Source organism: Colobus angolensis, unplaced genomic scaffold, assembly GCF_000951035.1.
Source record: "Colobus angolensis palliatus isolate OR3802 unplaced genomic scaffold, Cang.pa_1.0 Scaffold105, whole genome shotgun sequence".
Taxonomy (NCBI): Eukaryota; Metazoa; Chordata; class Mammalia; order Primates; family Cercopithecidae; genus Colobus; species Colobus angolensis.
In genome coordinates, this window is record NW_012111475.1 from 5,707,807 (window position 1) to 5,728,527 (window position 20,721).

The window sequence follows — 20,721 nt, forward strand, 5'->3', positions numbered from 1 at the left end:
AAGTCTTGCTCTCTCACCTAGGCTAGAGTGCAATGGCACAATCCCAGCTCAATGAAACCTCCGCCTCCCAGGTTCAAGTGCTTCTTCTGCCTCAGCCTCCCGAGTAGCTGGGATTACAGGTACCCGCCATCATGCCAGGCTAAGTTTTGTACTTTTGTAGAGATGAGGTTTCACCATGTTGGTCAGGCTGGTCTCGAACTCCTGACCTCAGGTGATCCACCTGCCTAAGCCTCCCAAAGTCCTGGGATTATAGGCATGAGCCACCACACCTGGCCTAAATATATTTTTAAATACACAAAAGCAGGGAATTAGTCTCCAGCAGACTTGTACTACAAAGATAGGCTAAAAGAAATTCTTTAGGCTGAAGCGAAATGATTCCAAATGGAAATCTGGTTCTACAGGAAGGAATGAAGAACACCAGAAAGGGTAAGTATGTCAGTAAATACCAAAGACCTTTTTTAAAAAAATTAGATATATATGTGCATGCGTGTGCATCTTTAAAAGACTATAAGCAGTTTAAAGTAAAAATAGTAATTATATAAACTAGGGTTTACATAAAAACAAAAACACAAAGACAAAAGAACAGCATGTATCGTGTTGTAAGGTTCTTACACTGTTCATAAAGCAACAAAATAGTTTTGGAAGGCAGACTGATTAATTAAAGGTGCATATTGTAATCTCTAGAGCAACAACTAAAACATAACAAAATAAAGTCATCTAAAAAACCCCAAGGAGATAAAAAGAATACTAAGAAATACTGAATTATTTAAAAAATACTGAATTAGTTATTAAAAAATACTGAATTAGTTATTAAAAAATACTGAATTAGTCCCACCAAAAATGGAGGGAAGAAAGGAAGAGAAGAACGAAGAACAGACAGGATAAACAGAAATCAACCAAGACAGGGGATTTAGAGCCAAACATTAATAATTACACTCAATGTAAATGTACCAATCACCCCAATTAAAATGCTGAGACTTCTATACAGGTCAGACTGGACAAAAAGGTAAGACTTACCCACATGTTGTCTATAAGAAACACATTTAATCATAAAGACAAAGGTAGAAGGACAAAAAAAGACCATACAAACACTAAGCTAAAGAAAGCTTAAGTGGCTATATTAATGTCAGATAAAGCAGACTTTCAGACAAGGAGTATTACTGGAAATAGGGTATTTCATAATGATAAAAGGTCAATTCATCAAGAAAACAAAACTGTCTTAAACGTGCACGTGCCTAATAACAAAGATCCCAAATAACTGAAGAACTGACAAAACTAATGGGAGACACAGACAGCTCAATAATCATAAAGACTTTAACAACCCTCTTAGCAACTGACAGAATAAGTACTCAAAATATCAGTGAAGATTTAGAAGATCTGAAAAACACTATGAACTAACTTGACCAAATTAACATTTATAGAGCATTATACCAAGCAACATCAAGATAGAGCATATGATGGGCCATAAAATAAGCCTCATTAAGTTTCAAAGGATCAAAATCATACAGAATACATTCTCTGAGAATGGTGTGACTAAATCTAACAGGTATCTTAAAAATCCTAAATTATCTGAATATTAAACATGACATACACATAATCTATGAATCAAAGAACAAATCATAAGGAAAAAATTTAAAATATATGAGCCATAGGATAATTAAAAGACACATATCAAAATGTAGGAGATTCGGCTAAAGCATCCTTTTTTTTTTTTGACACAGGGTCTCATTCTGTCATCCGGGCTGGAGGGCAGTGGTGCAATCTTGGCTCACTGCAACCTCCACCTTCTCGGCTCAACCAATCCTCTTGCCTCAGCCTCCTGAGTAGCTGGTACCACAGGTATAAGCCACCATGCCCAGCTAATTTTTATACGTTTTGTAGAGATAGGACTTCAACCATGTTGCCCAGGCTGGTTTCAAACTCCTGAGCATAAGTAATCAACTGCCTTGGCCTCCCAAAGTGCTGGGATTACAGGTGTGAGTCACCATGCCTGGCCCTAAAGGATCCTTGAAGGGAAATTCGTAACATTAAAAAAATTATATATATACACATATATATGTGCAGAAATAGAAAAGCCCATCCTAAAATTTATAAGGAATCTCAAGGGACACCAAATAGCCAAAATAATCTTGAAAATGATGAGCAAAGTTAGAGAACTCACACTTCCTGATATTAAAACTTCCTACAAAGCTACAGTAATAAAAACTGTCTATTACTGGCATAAAGACAGACACATAAACCAATGGAAGAGATAGCCCAGAAATAAACTCTTATATATATGATCAAATGATAGATGCCAAGACCAATCAATGGGGAAAGGGCAGTGTTTTCAACTAATGGTGCTGGGAAAACTAGATATTCACATGCAAATTGACCCTCACCTAATACTATATACAAAAATTAACTTAAAATGAATCAAAGATCTAAATGTAACACATAAAACTGTAAAACTTGGCCGGGCACAGTGGCTCATGCCTGTAATTCCAGCACTTTGGGAGGCCGAGGTGGGAGGATCACGAGGTCAAAAGATCGAGACCATCCTGGCCAAGAGATGGAGACCATCCTGGCCAACATGATGAAACTCTGTCTCTACTAAAAATACAAAAATTAGCTGAGCATGGTGGCACACACCTGTAATCCCAGCTGCTCGGGAGGTTGAGACCAGAGAATTGCTTGAACCTGGGAGGCAGAGATTGCAGTGAGCTGAGATTGCACCACTGTATTCCAGTCTGGCAACAGAGCAAGACTCCATCTCAAAAAAAAAAAGAAACTGTAAAACTTTTTAAAAACATAAAGGAAAGATTAATGACATTGAATTTAACAATGATTTCCTGCATATAACACCAAAAGCACGAGGAATAAAAGAAAAAAATAGGTAAATTGGATTACATCAAAATTTTAAACTTAAGTGCATCAAAGGACACAATCAATGCAGTGGAAAAAAAAAACCCCTACAGAATTGCAGATATTTTCAAATCACATATCTGACAAGTGATTAATATCCAGAATATTTAAAGAACTCCTACAATTCAACAACAACACCAAACAAACAAAAACAATTAAAAACAGCCAAAGGTCAGCCAGACATGGTGGCTCATGCCTGAAATCCCAGCACTTTGGGAGGCCTAGGTGGGCAGATCACCTGAGGTCAGTTCAAGACCAGCCTGGCCAACATGTTGTAACCTGTCTCTACTAAAAACACAAAAATTAGCTGGGCATGGTGGCAGGTGCCTGTAATCCCAGCTACTCACAGGACTTGTATCCAGAATATAAAATAATTCCTGCAACTTGATAAAAAGGCAAATCAACTTTTTTAAGTGTTCAAAAGACTTGAAGAAACACTTCATAAAAGAAGATATACAAGTAGCCAATAAGCACACACAAAGGGGTTCAATATAATCAGTTGTCACAGAAATACATATTGAAACCACAATGATGTAACACTATACCCCACCAAATGGTTAAAATAAAAGACTGATAATACCAAGTGCTGACAAAGATGTAATCAGAACTTCATATCTTGCTGGAAGGAGAATAAAACAATGTATATAAATTGTTTTATTGTTTTTATATATAATATACAATTTTTTTTTTGAGACGGAGTCTTGCTCATTGCCCAGGCTGGAGTGCAATGGCGCGATCTCAGTTCACTGCAACCTCCACCTCCCAGGTTCAAGCGATTCTCCTGCCTCAGCCTCCCCAGTAGCTGGGATTACAGGCATGTGCCACCACGCCCAGCTAATTTTATATTTTTAGGAGAGAGGGTTTCACCATATTGGCCAGGCTAGTCTCGAACTCCTGACCTCAGGTGATCCACCCACCTCGGCCTCCCAAAGTGCTGGGATTACAGGCATGAGCCATGGCGCCCAGCCATAATATACATATTATATGCATACTATATACATATACATGGTTTTATTGTGTGTGTGTGTGTATATATATATATGATACACACACACAGTGTTTTAGAAAACTATGTGGTATTTTAAAATAAACATACATCTCCTCTATGATCCAGAATTTCCCACTCAGGTATTTACCCAAGGGAAATTACAACATTTGTCCACCCAAGCTTTGTATAAGAATGTTTTTATCAGCTTTATTCGTAACAGCCCCAAACTGTCAAGTGGCCATTGACAAAAGAATCCCCATACAATGGAATGGAATACTAGTCAGCAAGAAAACCAAACCAAGTAACACAATATGAATGAATCTCAAAAACTTGATGAGGAAAAAATCCCAGACACAAAATACAAAGTTCTAGAACAAGCAAAACTAACCTGTGGTGATAAAAATCAGAAGAGGGGTTACTTTGGGGTTGCCTGAGTAGGGGCACAAGGAAATTTCCTTAGGTGATGGAAACGTTTTTTATCTTTTTTTTTTTTCTCTGTTGCCCAGGCTGGAGTGCAGTGGCACAATCTCGGCTCACTGCAAGCTCTGCCTCCTGGGTTCACGCCATTCTCCTGCCTCAGCCTCCCAAGTAGCTGGGACTACAGGCACCTGCCACCACGCCCGGCTAATTTTTTGTATTTGTAGTAGAGACAAGGTTTCACCATGTTAGCCAGGATGGTCTCGATCTCCTCACCTCATGATCTGCCCGCCTCGGCCTCCCAAAGTGCTGGGATTACAGGCATGAGCCACTACGCCCAGTCACGTTTTTTATCTTAATAGGGATGGTAGGCTACAAGGCTATATGCATTTGTCAAAACTAATTAAAGTATACACTTAAGATTTACATTTCACTTACAGAATTATACTTCCACTTTTTTAGAAAAAGAAAAGTGGTTGGTTATATAGTTGCTTAAATACTCTGTGCTATTGGAACCACTGAAAAGAAGTCCAGTTCTGCCATGCTTCTACACACACTTGTTCAGCCAAAAGACATGTTTCATAACCCAGAAGTGTTATAAAGCCCTAGCCAGGCTGATCCCTGGCCTATTTGCTTCCTCATCTATAACATGCTGAAGTTTACTGTCTGCTCCACTTTGGTGCCTACCATTGCTATCAAAATGAGGGAGCTTATATGGTAGTACTGTGGAAAGTTAAAACACAAGACAATACTGGAAAAATAGAAGAGAATAGGACAAAGACTTCTTCCGCTTCTGTGATTCTCCAGGGCCACCTATATCTTCAAACTTCTCTGGGGGACTTAAGGTTGGACCCTTAACTAAGGCCTTTCCAACACCTGTTTGGCCCCCTAAGAGAGCACTTTCTGTTGATTCACTGCTACTATACAACCCCCCAACCTATCTCCAAGCACTTTTTTCTAAGGCCTGCCCACTGAGAAAACTAAGCCAAATATCACAACTTCAAATTATTACAACTAACAGGGAGTGGGGAAAACAAAGAAGATACAGAAAACAGCATTTGGATCACCAGCTGGGAAACTCATGAGCTGGCAAAAGTTTGGGCACTTCCAAAGCATGTTATACACATGCTTTCCATCCATCTCCTGCCTCCAAACAGGGACTTCTCCAGGCAATAAGCATGATGGCCTTCTACAAACAGCAGCAATTAAAGGGAAATTACTCCTGCCTCCAGGGACACAGGCTGCTCTCTGTCAGCTATACACAGGCTCCTGCGTATACACAGGCTCCTGTGGGCAGGCCTATACTAGCCAGGCACCTATCTGCCACCCTTGGGATAGGGCCTGGCAGCAGGATGGGGGTCCCTGAGGGTAACTAACCAAAGTCACAGGCAGCCCTGGAACCAGCAGACCATACTCAGTTGCCAATTTGTCAGGGTTGACAAAGTGATACCAAGAGCCAGCCATTCAGTCTTTCACTCTCTGGTCTTCCTTAGGACCTCAGTGGTACCAGCAAAAACCAGCCCGTTGGCTTACCTCTCATTGGACCGTATCATGTAGTCAGTAAATTCATGGTCTCCCTTGATCACCTCCAGGGGGACCACCAAGTTGACGTCGGAATCAGTGTTCCGCAGCTGATTGAGTTTAATATTCACTGCGAAGAGGTAATCCCGAACGTCATCTATGCCCACCTTCAGGCCCTTGCACACCACATACCTGGCAGGAGATACTCTGTCACTCCACCGAGCAAGGGCTTCCTCCCCATACATTCCTTTCCCCCAACCCCTTGTGGAATCACAAAGCTTAACAACTTCCCTATTCAACCTTAGGCCTATGCACAAACAACAACACAGACCCTTTGCGCGCTAAAGTTCCCCTCAAATCCTTCCCTGTTAAGTTCTATTTCTACTCTCCATGGCAGTAGTTCCTAACTTCCCTGTGACAGACGGACTGCGTCACAATCACCTGGGGAGTCTGTCAAATTACAGAACTAATGAATCAAACTCTCCCAGGAGAAATATGTGTTTGTAACAAGCCACCTGGCAATTCTGATTAGTTGCGTTTTCTCTCACCTTGTGTGTGGGCAGTGTCACACTGGGACCCCAGTAGTGCCTCTGGATAGCAGCTCCTTGCCCCTTCCCAGCCCATGCCCCCCGAAGTGTCCCTGCTATTGGTCACCTTCTCCTGGACCAAGCTGAGAGTCCCTCACATAAGCATGGAGAATAAGGCTTGGGAGAAGGAGGCAGAAGCTGAACTGGCACATCACAAGACCAAAAGATCCAGGAATCCTGAATCCCATTGGCTCTCATCACTTCTTTAAAGTCAAGGTTTTAAATGTAGCTTAAGAGGTCATGCCAGAGAGATGCACCATGATTTGCTGTTCTGACATTTAGCCAACGAATCTGGCTAATATAGAGAGAAAGGCTTCACCTCTCTGAGTTGGCAGGACGGCTGGTAATAGGCTTGAAGAGACAAACTCGTTCAAAGCAGCAGTACAGCAGGTAGACAAGCCCCACACTAAACGGTGTGAACAGGTCAAAGGTTTTACAGATGAAGTGGCCTCCTAGATTAGAGAGAAAACACCAAAAGCAGCCAATGGGTCTATTCCAAGAGATGGGTGAAGTAGTCTTGGGAGTAAATATGACAAAGTCAAGGAACCAGCACCTGAGTCTGTTCAAAGTCAGAGACAATTTAAGGGGGAGAACCAGTTTTGGAGGGGACTTTGAGGGTTCTTTCTCCCTAAATTACTCATTTAGCTACTTGTCAGCTAACACAAGCAGATTTTTTTAACTTCCCCTCCAACCCCTTATACATGCTCTTGTCCAATAGGGCCTCTAGTGGGTCCTGGGGTGAGGAGACAGCTGAGGAAGTGTCACCTGTCCGGACAATGGACAGCGCCATGAGAAACTGACACAGAAGCAGCTGCTTGCTGAGGATCTCCTGCAGGTTCTCCTGCCCCTCCACCGAGAAACCCTGAAATGAGAGCACAAGGAATGGGGTTGGAAAGAGAAAGGAGAGGGACTGAGAATAACATCACTACCTCATCTTCATCAAGAGTTCTTGAAGTGTTTTCATTGATCACCATCTGACTGATGAAGCAGCAGCTCAGTGTTGAGTTATTTTAGAAGGTCACTGGGCTTGTTAGATGGAGTAAGCACAGGACTCAGACCTACCACTGGACCAGCTCCACTTTCCTGCTCTGTCATTCCCAGGGGATGGAACCAAGCCTACTTTTCCAAGGAGATGGTCTAGAAAGTGTTTTAACTCATGGGAATCCCGGGAAGAGTAAGGCAGAACAGAGGCAAAATATTGGCTAGTCAGAGGTCAACCACAACATAAGATAACAGAATGCTCTGGTGAGTCCTAACAAGACCAGGGAGTGAGTGCAGTGAGAAGACTCGCTTCGGCTTCCCACTCTGGTGACAGGAGAAAAGTTAATCTTCCTAGTTACAGTAATCTTTCTCTGTTGACTCAGGTTTTACTTACAATATACCCCCTTTCCCGTCCTAAGACCACAGTGCCTCTTCTCTCCAGCTGGCAGACTCTCTGGCCAGGGTATTTACCGAAAGAATGTGTAATGCTATTTCTAGAGTGGTCTCCCTCCTTGTGAGATCCCAGCAGGAGACAGAGAGTCAGGCTTACATAAAAGTAAAGGAGGCCAGGGGACATCGGGTGGCAGAGTGTTGTTAAATGGGTATAGTTTCTGTTTTGCAAAATGAAAACTTCTGAAAATCTGTTGTACAACAGTGTGAATAGACTTAACACTGCTGTTAACACTTAAAAATGATTAAGATGATCAAATTTGAGTTTTTTACAATAAAATAAAAAAATAAAAAGGACGCTGACCTCTATTAAACAGGCCCCAACCAGGCCAGGTCTCCCTGACTCAGTTCTACAAAAGTGATAGCTAAAGGACTCAGGATAAAAAATGTTTAGCAGTGTCTTCCAGACTTAAAGATGCTTCTCAAAATGCATGTCTGATTATGGAGTCAATTAAAAAAAAAAAAAAAGCCTAGGTCACCCCTCTACACTGCTGAAGTGCTGAAGCAGAAAGCCCTTGAATTCGCAACTCTATAGCTGCCGCACTGCAACAGCTGCCTCATAAGTGCTATCAGACTCCCACATCTGCTCAGCCAGAGCAGCCCCTCCCTCACAGCCAGCCCCAAGCCTGTCATCTGTCGTTCCCTGCTGTGCACAGTGCTTCAGTGAGCCTGGGCATCTTTGGATATCACACTGACATCCTGCCCACCTTCCTTCAGTAGCCACACAGCTACTGCTTGAGAGGCCACCCAAAGAGCCCCAGAGGCTTTTCTCAACTCTAGCTACATGGCCCTGGAGCAGCTGCCACATTGTCTGTCCTTCCTCTAGAGTAAGTGGTGGCTCACTCCAGAAAGGAATGCCTGCATTGTCAGATTAGTGGGTGAGAGCTTCTGCTGAACAAAGCTGCAATGGGCTTCCCTCCGTGCCTCAAGCAGCTGCCTGTAGACAAGGCCTCTTGAACTTTCACTTTAGCCCAGCCCTGACAAGAGCCTCCCGTGGATTCCCATGCTGCCGTCTTTGGTTAGGTGGCCATCTGTCAGCCTATGAGAGGCTTACAGGTGACCATGTATAGATAGCCTCCACCAGGAGCAACACCAAGGTCACCCTACTCCAGGCAAAGGTATCCACAACATCAGTCTCTACAAAAGTATCATTTAAAAAATGTACAGAAAGAATAAAAATGCATCCCCTATAGTCTGAATTGTGAAATACCAACTTTGGGGGCAGCTAAAGAACCAGACAAAACAAACAATTCTCAAACCTCTAAAATAACAAATCCTTAATGTATCAGTCTATGGAAAAAAGGTAACCTACCCCATCAGCCATCAGAAAGTGGACACCCTTGCGATCTGTGTTATCCAGGACAAAATTCCGAAAAGCAGAGATGTTCTCTGGGCGGGTGATATCTCCATCTCCATCAATCCCACCCTCACCTGTCAGAATACAAGAGTCATAGTGAGTTCATCTGCCCTATACATGTCAGGAGCTGGGACACGAGTGCTCTGGGACAGAAAACACAGGCATCAGGTGTCTCAAGAACTAGGGCCCATCCTGCAAGGCTCCCTTACAGTGACGGACCAGGAGGAAGAATAGTACCCTGTTATAATGAAACACAGCCCCAAAGGAGTTGACCAGCCAAAAGTCATCAAGTCTTGGAACTTTCTCTTCAAGACCCAAATTGTGTTTAAGGCACCAACATCTAGGCATCAATTTTTTAATAAGGACTGTTTAGAAAGGACTTAGGATTTGCTGCCAAATTACAATCAACATAGAGCAGAGGGACTGCTGTGGGTTGCCGAGCTGTCTGCAACCCAGTGCATTCCACACCTGGCACAGAGGACTAGAGATGGGCATGGGTTTGTAGTTGTTAATAACCCTGCCAGTTCTCAGCCAGAGATCAGGCAGCTTCACTATCTCCTGCCACCACAAAAGCAGAGTGCTCCTGAAAGGAGGAATTAATAGAGCCTTGATGAGAATCTGCTGAGGGAGTGTTTGACCCGTATTCTACACGCCCAGGGTAAAAAGGTATAGTCCAGAGGAAACCAAGATTCTGACAAGAACTGTGAAGCCCAGGGTAAGAGACAGGAAAGAAAATATGGTATGTGGATAACAACTGCTTCTGACCTGAAGTCCCCATAGAGGGGCTGTCCCTCATATCTCCTAGTACCCTCCTCAGTGTCCCTACCATAATAGGGTTCGAAGAGTTCACTGGAAGCAGAGTAGAAGTCCTCCAGCTTGAAGTCATTAGGGCCCTTCAAAGTCATTCCAAAGCCCTTTGCATGCCACTTCTTCCTCCACAGCACATACTCTGAGAAGCCACCTGGGCCTGCACAGACGTCAGCAAAGTAAAGAAGCTCAGCTTCCCGGTCCTTCACCAGTGGCTTCTGCAAAGGGAAATGGAGGACAGGAGAGGAAGGAAAACAAGACAGCTCAATGGGGAACAGGAAGGAGAATGCAGGGAGAGTAAAATAAGCCTTTCGGCAAGTACAATCCAGAGCTCCCACCAGGGCCACAGCACCCAGGAAATGTATCTTCTGGTGATCAACACCCTTTAGTGTTGCCTCATCCACTCTCAAAATACTCACAACACCTATCACATCAAAAGGCCTAGCTCAGACTCCTCATAAAAACATCTTCATGGAGCCGGGCGTGGTGGCTCACGCCTGTAATCCCAGCACTTTGGGAGGCCAGAGAGGCGGACAGTCTGAGGTCAGGGGTTTGAGACCAGCCTGGTCAACATGGTAAAACCCTGTCTCTACTAAAAATACAAAACATTAGCCAGGCGTGGTGGTGCACACCTGTAAACCCAGCTACTCGGGAGGCTGAAGCATGAGAATTGCTTGAACCTGGGAGGCACAGGTTGCAGTGAGCTGAGATCGTGCCACTGCACTTGAGCCTGGGCAACAGAGCGAGACCCTGTCTCAACAACAATAACAAAAATCTTTATGGGTATCTGACTATACATTTTTTATTTCTCAGAGTGTTTTCCTCACCATATACTGCCTTTCAAGAGTCCTACTGAACAGAATATGCCCCACATTACAGATAAGGAAAAAGAGGCACCAAGATACAAAGTCACAAAGTAATCTGTTCACAGACAGTCTGCAACAAAGCTAAATTAGGGTCCAGTTGGCCTAACCACTAGACTCACGTCTTCCTGTCCAACCAAAGCCTGAGGGGCTCTAACATCACCCTCTCCCAGCCATAGGAACCTCCCTTTTCCCATCATAGCCTCTGTCTTCCCTTCTCCCCTTCCTCCTTGGCTCTCCCAACCACCTTTTAAAAAATCCCAAATAACTTTTTATTTTGGAATAATTTTAGATTTACAGAAAAGGTGCCAATATAGTACAGAGTTCCTGTACCCCTCAGCCAGTTTCCAGTTTTGTTAACACCTTACACCATGGTATGTTTAGCAAAACTAAGAACATTGGTACCTTACTATTAACTAAACTCCAGACTTCATTTAGATTTCACTAATGTTCTTTTTCTGTTTGGGATCCAATCCTGGACACCACATTGCATTTGGTCTTTCTCCTTTTTTGCACTCCCTTTCTTCTTCTCCTGCCCAGTGCTGGGTGTGGGGCTGAGGCAGGGCACAGTCAGAAGCTGACAAGACAGAGAGGGAAGGAAATACTGGTGTGCAGCAACAGCAGCTTCCAGGCAACCATCAGAGCACCCAGCAAATTCAGGACTGACTAACAATCATTTGAATTTTGGCATAATTACATTTGTGGCCCCTTGAATAGCTTTCGCTCTCTCTCCCCAGCAGTTTTTTTTTTTTTTTTTTTTTTCAATGAATGAGGTCTCACTGAGCCCACGCTGGGGTGCAGTGGTGTAGTAATAACTCACTGAAACCTTGAACCCCTGAGCTCAGGCAATCCTCTTTCTTCAGCCTCCTGAGTAGCTGGAACTGCAGGCACACATCACCACGTTCAGCACATTTTTTTTTTTTTGGGACAGGATCTTGGTATATTGCCCAGGCTGGCCTCAAACTCCTGGACTCAAGCAATCCTCCCACTTCAGCCTCCCACAGTGTTGGAATTACAAGTGTAAGTCACCATGCCCAGCCTAGCTTTATCTCTTAACCTCACATTTACGTTGAACCCAGTACTGGCCCATATTGCATGTTTATACTTCTCTTTTACGCAAATGCTAGGTATGCTCTTACCCACACCTGAGCCCTAGACAGTGAAATTCTACCCACCCTCCACAGCAGAGAGGATGAACCATTTGCACTGGTGACAACAAAAGGTTGAGTTATACAAGTGGGTAACTGCAAAAGACTAGAGTTTGCCTCAGACCATGATGAACACTCAGCCAGAAGAGGCTCAGGGACCTCAGTCTTCCCTCTCTACAGGTTCGGCATGGCTGAGTACTGGTCTGAAGTTCTGCAGCTGCTAGATAATGATTAGAAAGCTTTAGGGGAAATAGTCCCAAGAAAGAAATAGAAATACTAACGTTTACAACCCAATCACTTCTTGGTGAGATGGGCCTTTCTTCTGATGATAGCTATCTAGCTTTATCAAAATAGTGAAAAAGTCTCTGGAGAAAGTAGGGACTTTAGCTAAAAATAAATATCATCATCCTGTGATAAGCCCACTCCAGGCATGCTGGGTCTTAATCATTCTTTCTCCACTTCCCTACTAAGCCACCCCAGCATTCTTGGTTCCTGAGCCATCAATTATTCATCTTTTTGGATTATATTCATCTGCACACAAAAAAGACCTAATGGTATTTACCAAGAACACTATGTAGCATCTTCGAGTCAGCGTGGTGGTAATGAGGCAGGGGTCACAAGTTTAAGCCCTACACACACTGCAAAGAGGAAAACAAGGTTCCTTGCCACCGGCCGTGCCCTCTGAGTGAACCACTGGTCCAAAGGAAGACTGGGAGAAGGATGCAGAATGATCAATGCGAGCACCTCACCCCTGAAAAGGGGGCATGAATATGACCTCATTCTGTGATTTCAAGACGTATGGTCGTTATAGGTCATGGCCAGGAAGTCTTTTCACAGGAAGGACAGCTGGGGTTCTCAGCCCTGCTACTTACTGCCTGTGCAGTCAAGGACAAGCACACAATATAAGTCATTAAGCTTGAGCTTGCTCAGTTATAAATTGGGACTGATGCAGGTATTTCTCCAGGCTGTCGTAGGACTCAATCAAGTATCCTATATTGAAAAGCTTTACAAACTGTGAAGTATTAAACAAATTAATGCAAGATGATATTGTACTCAATCAGATCAACTTCCTCAGAGTCAAAACTCTCATCCCTTTCCACATTTTTCTCTTTCCAGTGGTGAGTACAGCAGCACTCCGAGTACACTCAATGGAAATTAGACAAATGATGTCTACATTCCGTTGTCTTCTGCAGTGCTTCACACACAATGTATTCTTGTCTCAACAACATCCCCAGGCACACGAACCCCTGATATAATGTAACAGTTTATAATATGCTTCCATATACTCCAAGGATCTAAATTTCCATCCTTCCTTTGTCTCTTCAGTTCTTGCTTACAGCTTATTTTCTGCTCCTCACCCCCTTTCTCCTTTACCATAACCTGCAGCACCACAGACCTACTTAAAAACTTCACAGTTGGCTAGGCGTGGGAGTTCACACCTGTAATCCCAACACTGGGAGGTCAAGGCAGGCAGATCACCTGAGGTCGGGAGTTTAAGGCCAGCCTGACCAAAATGGAGAAACCCTGTCTCCACTAAAAATACAAAATTAGCCGGACGTGGTGGCGCATGCCTGTAATCCCAGCTACTTGGGAGGCTGAGGCAGGAGAATCCCTTGAACCCAGGAGGCAGAGGCTGCAGTGAGCCGAGACCGCGCCATTGCACTCCAGCCTGGGTAACAACAGCAAAACTCCGTCTCAAAAAAAAAAAACAACAACTTCAGAGTCTGCTCTCTCCATCACCTGTTATCATCTCCTAACCTCTCCACATTCCAAGCTTCAAATTCTCCTCCTCTTAGTCTACAATTTGCCTGATCCAAGAGCCACTATGACCCTACCAAATGTGGGTGTGTGCCTGGGCCTTCAGCCACTCCCTCTTCTGCTGGGGACTGTTCTAGTGTCTCTGCTTGCCTGAAAACCACACCAAACCTGTTGGGCTTGGCTGTATCTCGGTCCTCAGGGGAAAACGGAAATGAAAAGAGAGAATAAAACACTAGGGGCTCATGAGAAATCACTTTTTTTATAGTGGAACGTAGAGAAACACCTCTGAAAGGGCAATTCTCCATGGCCACTAACAATCAATTCAGGTCAAGAAGCTGCCTGAAGCATTACAAACACGGCTGCCTTTTCCTATGTAACTGACGTCTCTACCCTCGACCTGAATGGTACAATCCTGATGCCTACTTCATTTTCATGACAGCAAAAGGCAATAACCAGATACCAGCTGCTGGAGGCATTTATATTCAAAAGCCAAAAAAGACACTGTGACTTCCCATCAGCTTGACAGAGCTCCTCTGCCAGGCAGGGGTTTAAAGGAAATCATTTGGAGCTCAGAAAATTAAATCAACATTATATCAACCTAATTTTCTCAAGATGCTAATTCCAAGAGCCCTTTTGTGCTGCCTGCTGATACTGGGGAACAAGGAGGGAGACCTGGGAGCGAAAAATGAGTAGTGGCTGGAGGGGCTACATGCCAGTTTTGCCAGCAAGGAGGAAGCAGTTACGTAGGTGGAGCTGAAACATTAAAGAACTTGGAAAATAAGTTTCTTTAGCCAGTGGATAATCAGGCGGTCTAGTGGAATGAGGGTGAGTGAAGCAGAAACAGGTTTGGGGATAGCTGGCTCCTGGCCCTGTCACGGTCAAAGAAAAGTAACTTTCTAGGACCAGGTAAAAATGCTTTGAAACCCTGAAGGGTATTCTAGAATGAAATTTCCTTTTTTTCTTTCTCTATCACTATGGAGAGTCTATGTTCAGAGAAATGAGATGCAGCCGAGTAGAAAATCATTTTGCTTTACCATTTCTTGAAAAGGGCCAAAGCCTTATAATTACGATCCCACACAAAGCTTGTTCAAAGAGGCAGAGAAGGAAAGTGGCTCAGTCTAAAATTACAGTCTCAATGCTGGGACAACTCTTAAGAGCCTTTTGGTTCTACCCCAGCCCTCTGGCAGGTTAGTACAGCTCATTTCAGAACGAGGCAGCTGAGGCCCAAAGAAGGTATAAACTTAAGTAATCCCTCCTGCTTCATAAATGCTATGTTCCTCCTCACCACATTCCAACAACAGAGGCTAGATTTTCAGATACAACACTGATTTTAAATAGATCAGTGAAAAGGCCCACTGAAATGCCCACATTTCATCCAACACTCAAACCATATTTCCCAGTACCCCCCTCTCATACCAGAAACAGCACCCAAATCCCCAAATCAGGTGATGTCACCAAGTTTCAATCTGGAAAATAGCTTGCTATACAAAAACAATATTCACCCTTTCACTCTACCTTCTGTAGGGTTAGGGGCTCGGATTCCAGGACTGAAGCCCTGGAGACAACTGCTTCACTCCTGGGACCACAGAAGCACTGTGGGACCCTATCTGAGGAGCTCAAAGCAAAATATCTCCATCACACAGTCAGAATACTCTCCTAGCATTGAACAAATGGCAATGGCTGAGCCACTGAAGCTTAAACCCACTTAGCACCATGAATTCAGAAGCAGAATCTTGTTCTCACCCCATAAGAGTCCCGCGGATTTGTGAACATGCGATCAAACACAAAATCCATGTTAGCCATCTTCATTGCTGCCCTGCAACAAAGCAAGACAGAAAAGTACTGGATGTACTAGGCTCAACTGAAAAGGTAGAGCAGGGAGCACCAGGGGAGGGGAGGGAAATGTCAGCAAACCTGTTTAGAAAGAAGACTCCTCGGATCATCTCGTAGGGATTGGCCCGAGTCCGAGCTCGCCGCATCTCTTCCCCATCCAGGACATCAAACACGCTCTGCCCAGAGAATCAGAACCTCAAGGTGAGCTCCAGGATAGGAAAGGGATCTTAAGAGCATGCAGTGCCCAACTCATAGCCCTCCAAGGAACAAGGTTCCTGTGGCATCTCAGCTCTGAAATGTCTCACTGTGTGACCCTAGACAGGTTGCTTAATCACTTGCTCAACTACCTTGCCGGTAAATTGGTAAAAAAACAACAACAACAAAAACAAAAAAAAACAATGTAAGCAGGTGCCTGGCACATGGCAAATGGTTAAAGAACAGCACCCGCTGCTACATACAGAGCCACCTCTGTATGTCACTAATCCTCATAGTAAATCTGTTTCTCCATCCCATACCAGCAGCTACTCTCCAAGGGATCAAAGTTCTGGTATGAAGGCTTACCTGACTAGAGCTCACTTAGAGAGAGGAGAAACAAACAAACAAGACCAGCATTTTCTGATGGCATCTACCACACAGTAGCGATCCCTTCTCTCAAACTTCCCTGACCAATTTCCTCTCTAAAGAAATCCTCACATTACCTGAGTTCCAGTCACCTTATGGATATTCCCAACCCTATGACTGCCAAAAAATAAAATCTGTGAGGCTAGTCTGAGGCCTGCCTTCTTCACCAACCCATTTCTTCCTCAGAGTTCCCGACTCATTCTGCCCACAGATAATGTGATTCTCAATTAGGCCAAAAAGTATCACGGGGAGGCTAACATTTACCCAGGTACTTCACACCCACTATTTCATTTAGTTCTCACAACAACCCCAAGAAATGAGTATTTTCTCCTCATTTTATAGATGAGGAAACTCAAACTCAGAGAAGATAAAGCAACTGGGCCAAGTTCACACAGCAAAAAGTTGCAGATCTTGGATTTGAATCCCGGTCTATCTGATGCTGAAGAATGACTCCAAACCTTTTGCTACACCAGGCCCTCTCAGGATTACAATGAAAAGACCCACTGAGGTTAGGCGGATCCATTCTTGGCTGCTGACCACAGGGACAGCACAACACCCACAGGGCAGAACAGTCACCCGGGAAAAGGACAATTTGCAGATATGAATCAAGCTATGCATCTGATCTCCAGTAAAAATCTTAACTTTAGCCTTCCTACAACCAACTCAAAGGAGAAATGGAAAAGTCCAGCAAATCACCTCCCACAAGGTTTTCAAATCTGGTTCTAGCCACAAGACCTTACCTTACACTGCAACACACTATGAAGCAGCTCTTCCCCACAAAACTCTGTTTCATCTTCAATAATCATCTTTCTCTACAGGGAGAAAAAAGCAGTAAGTAATGACCACATATGACTGCAATTGTCAGGGATGAAGGAAGAAATTAGGGTTCCAAGTAAGTAGAGCAAGAAGGGACTTGGTTCTCTGCCAAGAAACATCAATCCCTGAAGGGTGGGAAAGAGAAAATCCTAAATCCCTCTGGCTATTCTCCAGATGGCTGTGAGATGAAGCACCCCCTCACCCCCACCCCGGGAGCTCTGAGTAGAGCACCATATGGACACAAGACTCATGAATGCTGAGGCTGGGAACACCAAACAGGAAGGAGATATTCAAGCTGTCTAACCCTGGAGCACGGAGGCAGAAGGATGGGGAATGCCTCAAATGACAAAAGCTTGTCCTTCCACCAGGAAGCCTCTCACTCTGTGATGAGTACAAATGCATGATACTAGGCACCGACCTGGTAGCATTTCAGAAAACAGGGATGTTAAGGGGTCTCACGGGGATATCAAGTGCAACCCCCATATGAGTGAAGCCACCTCTAAACCAGTGAAACTCAATCTCTTTGGTCTCAGGTTTTACACTCTTAAAAATTATTGAGGATCCTAAAGAATTTTTGTTTATGCGGGATAGATAATAGATAGATAATCTATTATCTAGAATTCAAATAATTATATTTGAAATTAAAACTGAGATTTTAAAAATATTTTTCAATTCAGTTTAAAAGACTAATGTTAACATAAATGCTTTTCAGAAATATATTTTCAGAAAAATAACCATATTTCAAAAAAGAAAAAAATTAGTGAGGACAGTGGTACTGTTTTCCATTTTTGCAAATTTCTTCAGCATCTGGCTTAACAGAGCACAGAGTTTCCTTTCTGCTTTTTCATTCAATCTGTTGTAATATGACATCATAGCCTCTGGAAAATTCCACTGGATACTTGTGAGAGACTGAGGGTGAAAAGTGCAAATAACTTTTCAGTATCATTATGAAAACAGTTTTGCCCTTGTGGACTCCCTGAAAGGGTCTTAGAGATCCCCGGGAGCACATATACTTTGAGAACTGCCCTCTAGACCTATTGATTTGGTGGCCATCTACTTTATTGTCACAATTTTCCAGAAGAAGATTAAACAAATTCCCTCTGTAACAATTCCCTCATTACTTTCTGAGGACAATGTCCTTTCATCTAGGAGTGATCAGAATATACACAGATATGTATGATAAGCCACTTCAAAATGCATCCATGAAGAAGACAGAGGTTATACATTTTGTCTGCCTTACAATTTAAATGACTCGGAGAAAAGAAAAAGCCCTGCCATATCTCCAAGGGGCATACTTGTAAAGCTCCCTCCTGACACAGCTTTATTCCTACCAACGTGAATGGTCAGATTCACATTTTTCTTAAACTGCAAGTATATGTATGTACATACCAGACTTGAGCAAGTGAAGTCAAGAGAGTGCCAAGAAGTCAGGGTACATCTTCCTGAAAGCCTACCTTTCCCACGACCATCCAATCGCTCATTTCCTGAGTGTCAGGAATTTCAGTAGTACATTCTGGAAACCATGACACCTGCTCACAGGCACTGGGCTGCAAACAAAAGAGAGGCTAGTAAGACAGGTATGACAGACCCTCAAAGCTAAACCCCAACTCATCAGGACTTCCCCAAAACAATCAAAAGGGACTGAGACAGACCAAAAAGGGTGCAGGTTGCTGAAGCCAAATGCAGTGGTCAGACATGAGAAGTGAGAGCCACAATTCTAAAGTTTAACTTCTAAAGGCCAGCTCCAATTCTGCTTAGAATCCTTACAAACTTCTCAAACCTAAGGTTTCTTTCATTCGTTCCCTCATTATTTAATGAATACCTACTATGTGTTAAGCACTCAGAATGCAGAGTTAAATAGGACATGGTACTTGGCAAAAGGGGTTTGCAATCAGAGCAGTGAAGACACAGAGAAGTAAACAGGCAGTTATCACGTATGATGTAGGTCTATGACAAGGTAAGTATATCAGACTTAATGGCAATGAGTCTCATCTCCTGATTCCTTTCAAAGTGTTATTCACAAAACAATCCAGAAACTGGTAAATAGGATTCCTAGCCCATTCATTCTAAGACAGAACAAAAACTGACATCTCTAACGGCTGCTTCCTCTTAATTTTTCACTTACTTTCCTATCAGGCCAAAACAGTGCATTAGGATCATCTGCAGTGCTTCTAAAGAGTACTGATGCAGCTGGGTGTGGTGGCTCACGCCTGTAATCCCAGCACTTTGGGAGGCTGAGGTGGGCAGATCACTTGAGGTCAGGAGTTCAAGACGAGCCTGGCCAACACAGTGAACCCCGTCTCTACCAAAAATACAAAAATTAGCTGGGCGTGCTGGTGCACATCTGTAATCCCAGCTACTTCGGAGGCTGAGGTGGGAGAATCCCTTGAATCCGGAAGGTGGAGGTTGCAGTGAGCCGAGATTGCACCACTGCACTCCAGCCTGGATGACAGAAGGAGACTCCCTCTAGAAAATAACGTAACGTAACGTAATGTAACGTAACGTAACATAACATAACAAAACAAAACAAAATAATAAAATAAAATAGATAAAATAAAATAAATTAAATAGTACTGATGCCTGGGGCTGGGCACAGTAGCTCAGGCCTGTAATTCCAATGCTTTGGGAGGCCAAGGAGAAGGACTGCTTGAGGCCAGGCGTTTAAGACCAGTCTGGGCAACACAGCAAGACCCTGTCGCTACCAAAAAAAGTCTAAAAAATTAGCCAGGCATGGTGGCACAGGCCTGTAGTTGCAGATACTCAGAAGGCTGAGGTGGGAGGATATCTTGGGCCCAGGATTTCGAAGTTGCAGTTAACTGTGTTTATGCCATTGCATTCCAGCCTGGGCAACAGTGCAAGACCTTGTCTCAAATAAAATAAAAACTAAAAAAAAGTACTGATGCCTGAGAACCACCTCCAGAGTATAAGATTCTACTGGTCTGAGGTGAGGCCTGGGGATAAGTTTTCAGAAGTCCCCAGATGATTCTACTGTGCAGGCAGCGCTAAGTGCCACCAGGATAGAGAAATATGAAATATAAAACCTAAACAGATGGCTAACCTGCATGGCAGCTTCACATATTAGCTCCCGAGCAAGTGTGGAGAAGAGATTCACCATTGCAAATTGAAGCAATGTGATTAAAAGTATTATTACATGCTCTGAAAGGCATAAAATGGTATCACAATGCAAGGTCTTGAGGGCAAGCCAACCAGCATCAACAGAGAAAAAGCTGAAAAGAAAAATTACTGAAGCCTTTTGTCCATGAATCTGGCAGTGAATCATGGCTTCTTCTCCTGGTTCAAATCTATCACATTTAAGCATAAAGGTGACAGAGTTGGTTATAAATTATAAACTCTAGAGAACAAGAAGCTCATAAACTTGGAAAGAAAAAGCAGACTCAATCAATGTCCCAATGGAAGTCTGACTATCATAACTACCTACAGAGTGGACTTTGTGCAAAGGGTCATACCCTGTCCTCTACATTCCTAGGCTGCAGTAGCCACTAAGCACGTATCCTGTGGTAACTGCAGGATTGGATATCCACCCTGGACACCCAGACTCACCTGCTGTAAAGAAGTGGCTGCCAACTGACACTTGATCTCTCTCTTTTTTTTTTTTTTTAGATGGAATCTCGCTCTGTCGCCCAGGCTGGAGTGCAGTGGCGTAATCTCG

The 20,721-nt window shown here is 43.6% G+C and overlaps 1 protein-coding gene across 1 annotated transcript in view; it reads right to left on the minus strand.

The window, feature by feature from the left end:
* Positions 1-20,721, minus strand: part of CMTR1 (cap methyltransferase 1) — a 48,663-nt gene that overhangs the window by 12,952 nt on the left and 14,990 nt on the right. The window contains exons 5-13 of the mRNA XM_011944496.1: positions 18,506-18,598; positions 16,976-17,047; positions 15,696-15,790; positions 15,525-15,597; positions 10,032-10,230; positions 9,161-9,279; positions 7,183-7,279; positions 6,737-6,869; positions 5,843-6,022 (exon numbers count right to left, since the gene is read on the minus strand). Of these exons, the coding sequence (XP_011799886.1) occupies positions 5,843-6,022; positions 6,737-6,869; positions 7,183-7,279; positions 9,161-9,279; positions 10,032-10,230; positions 15,525-15,597; positions 15,696-15,790; positions 16,976-17,047; positions 18,506-18,598 (1,061 nt within the window). The remainder of the gene's footprint in view (positions 1-5,842; positions 6,023-6,736; positions 6,870-7,182; positions 7,280-9,160; positions 9,280-10,031; positions 10,231-15,524; positions 15,598-15,695; positions 15,791-16,975; positions 17,048-18,505; positions 18,599-20,721) is intronic.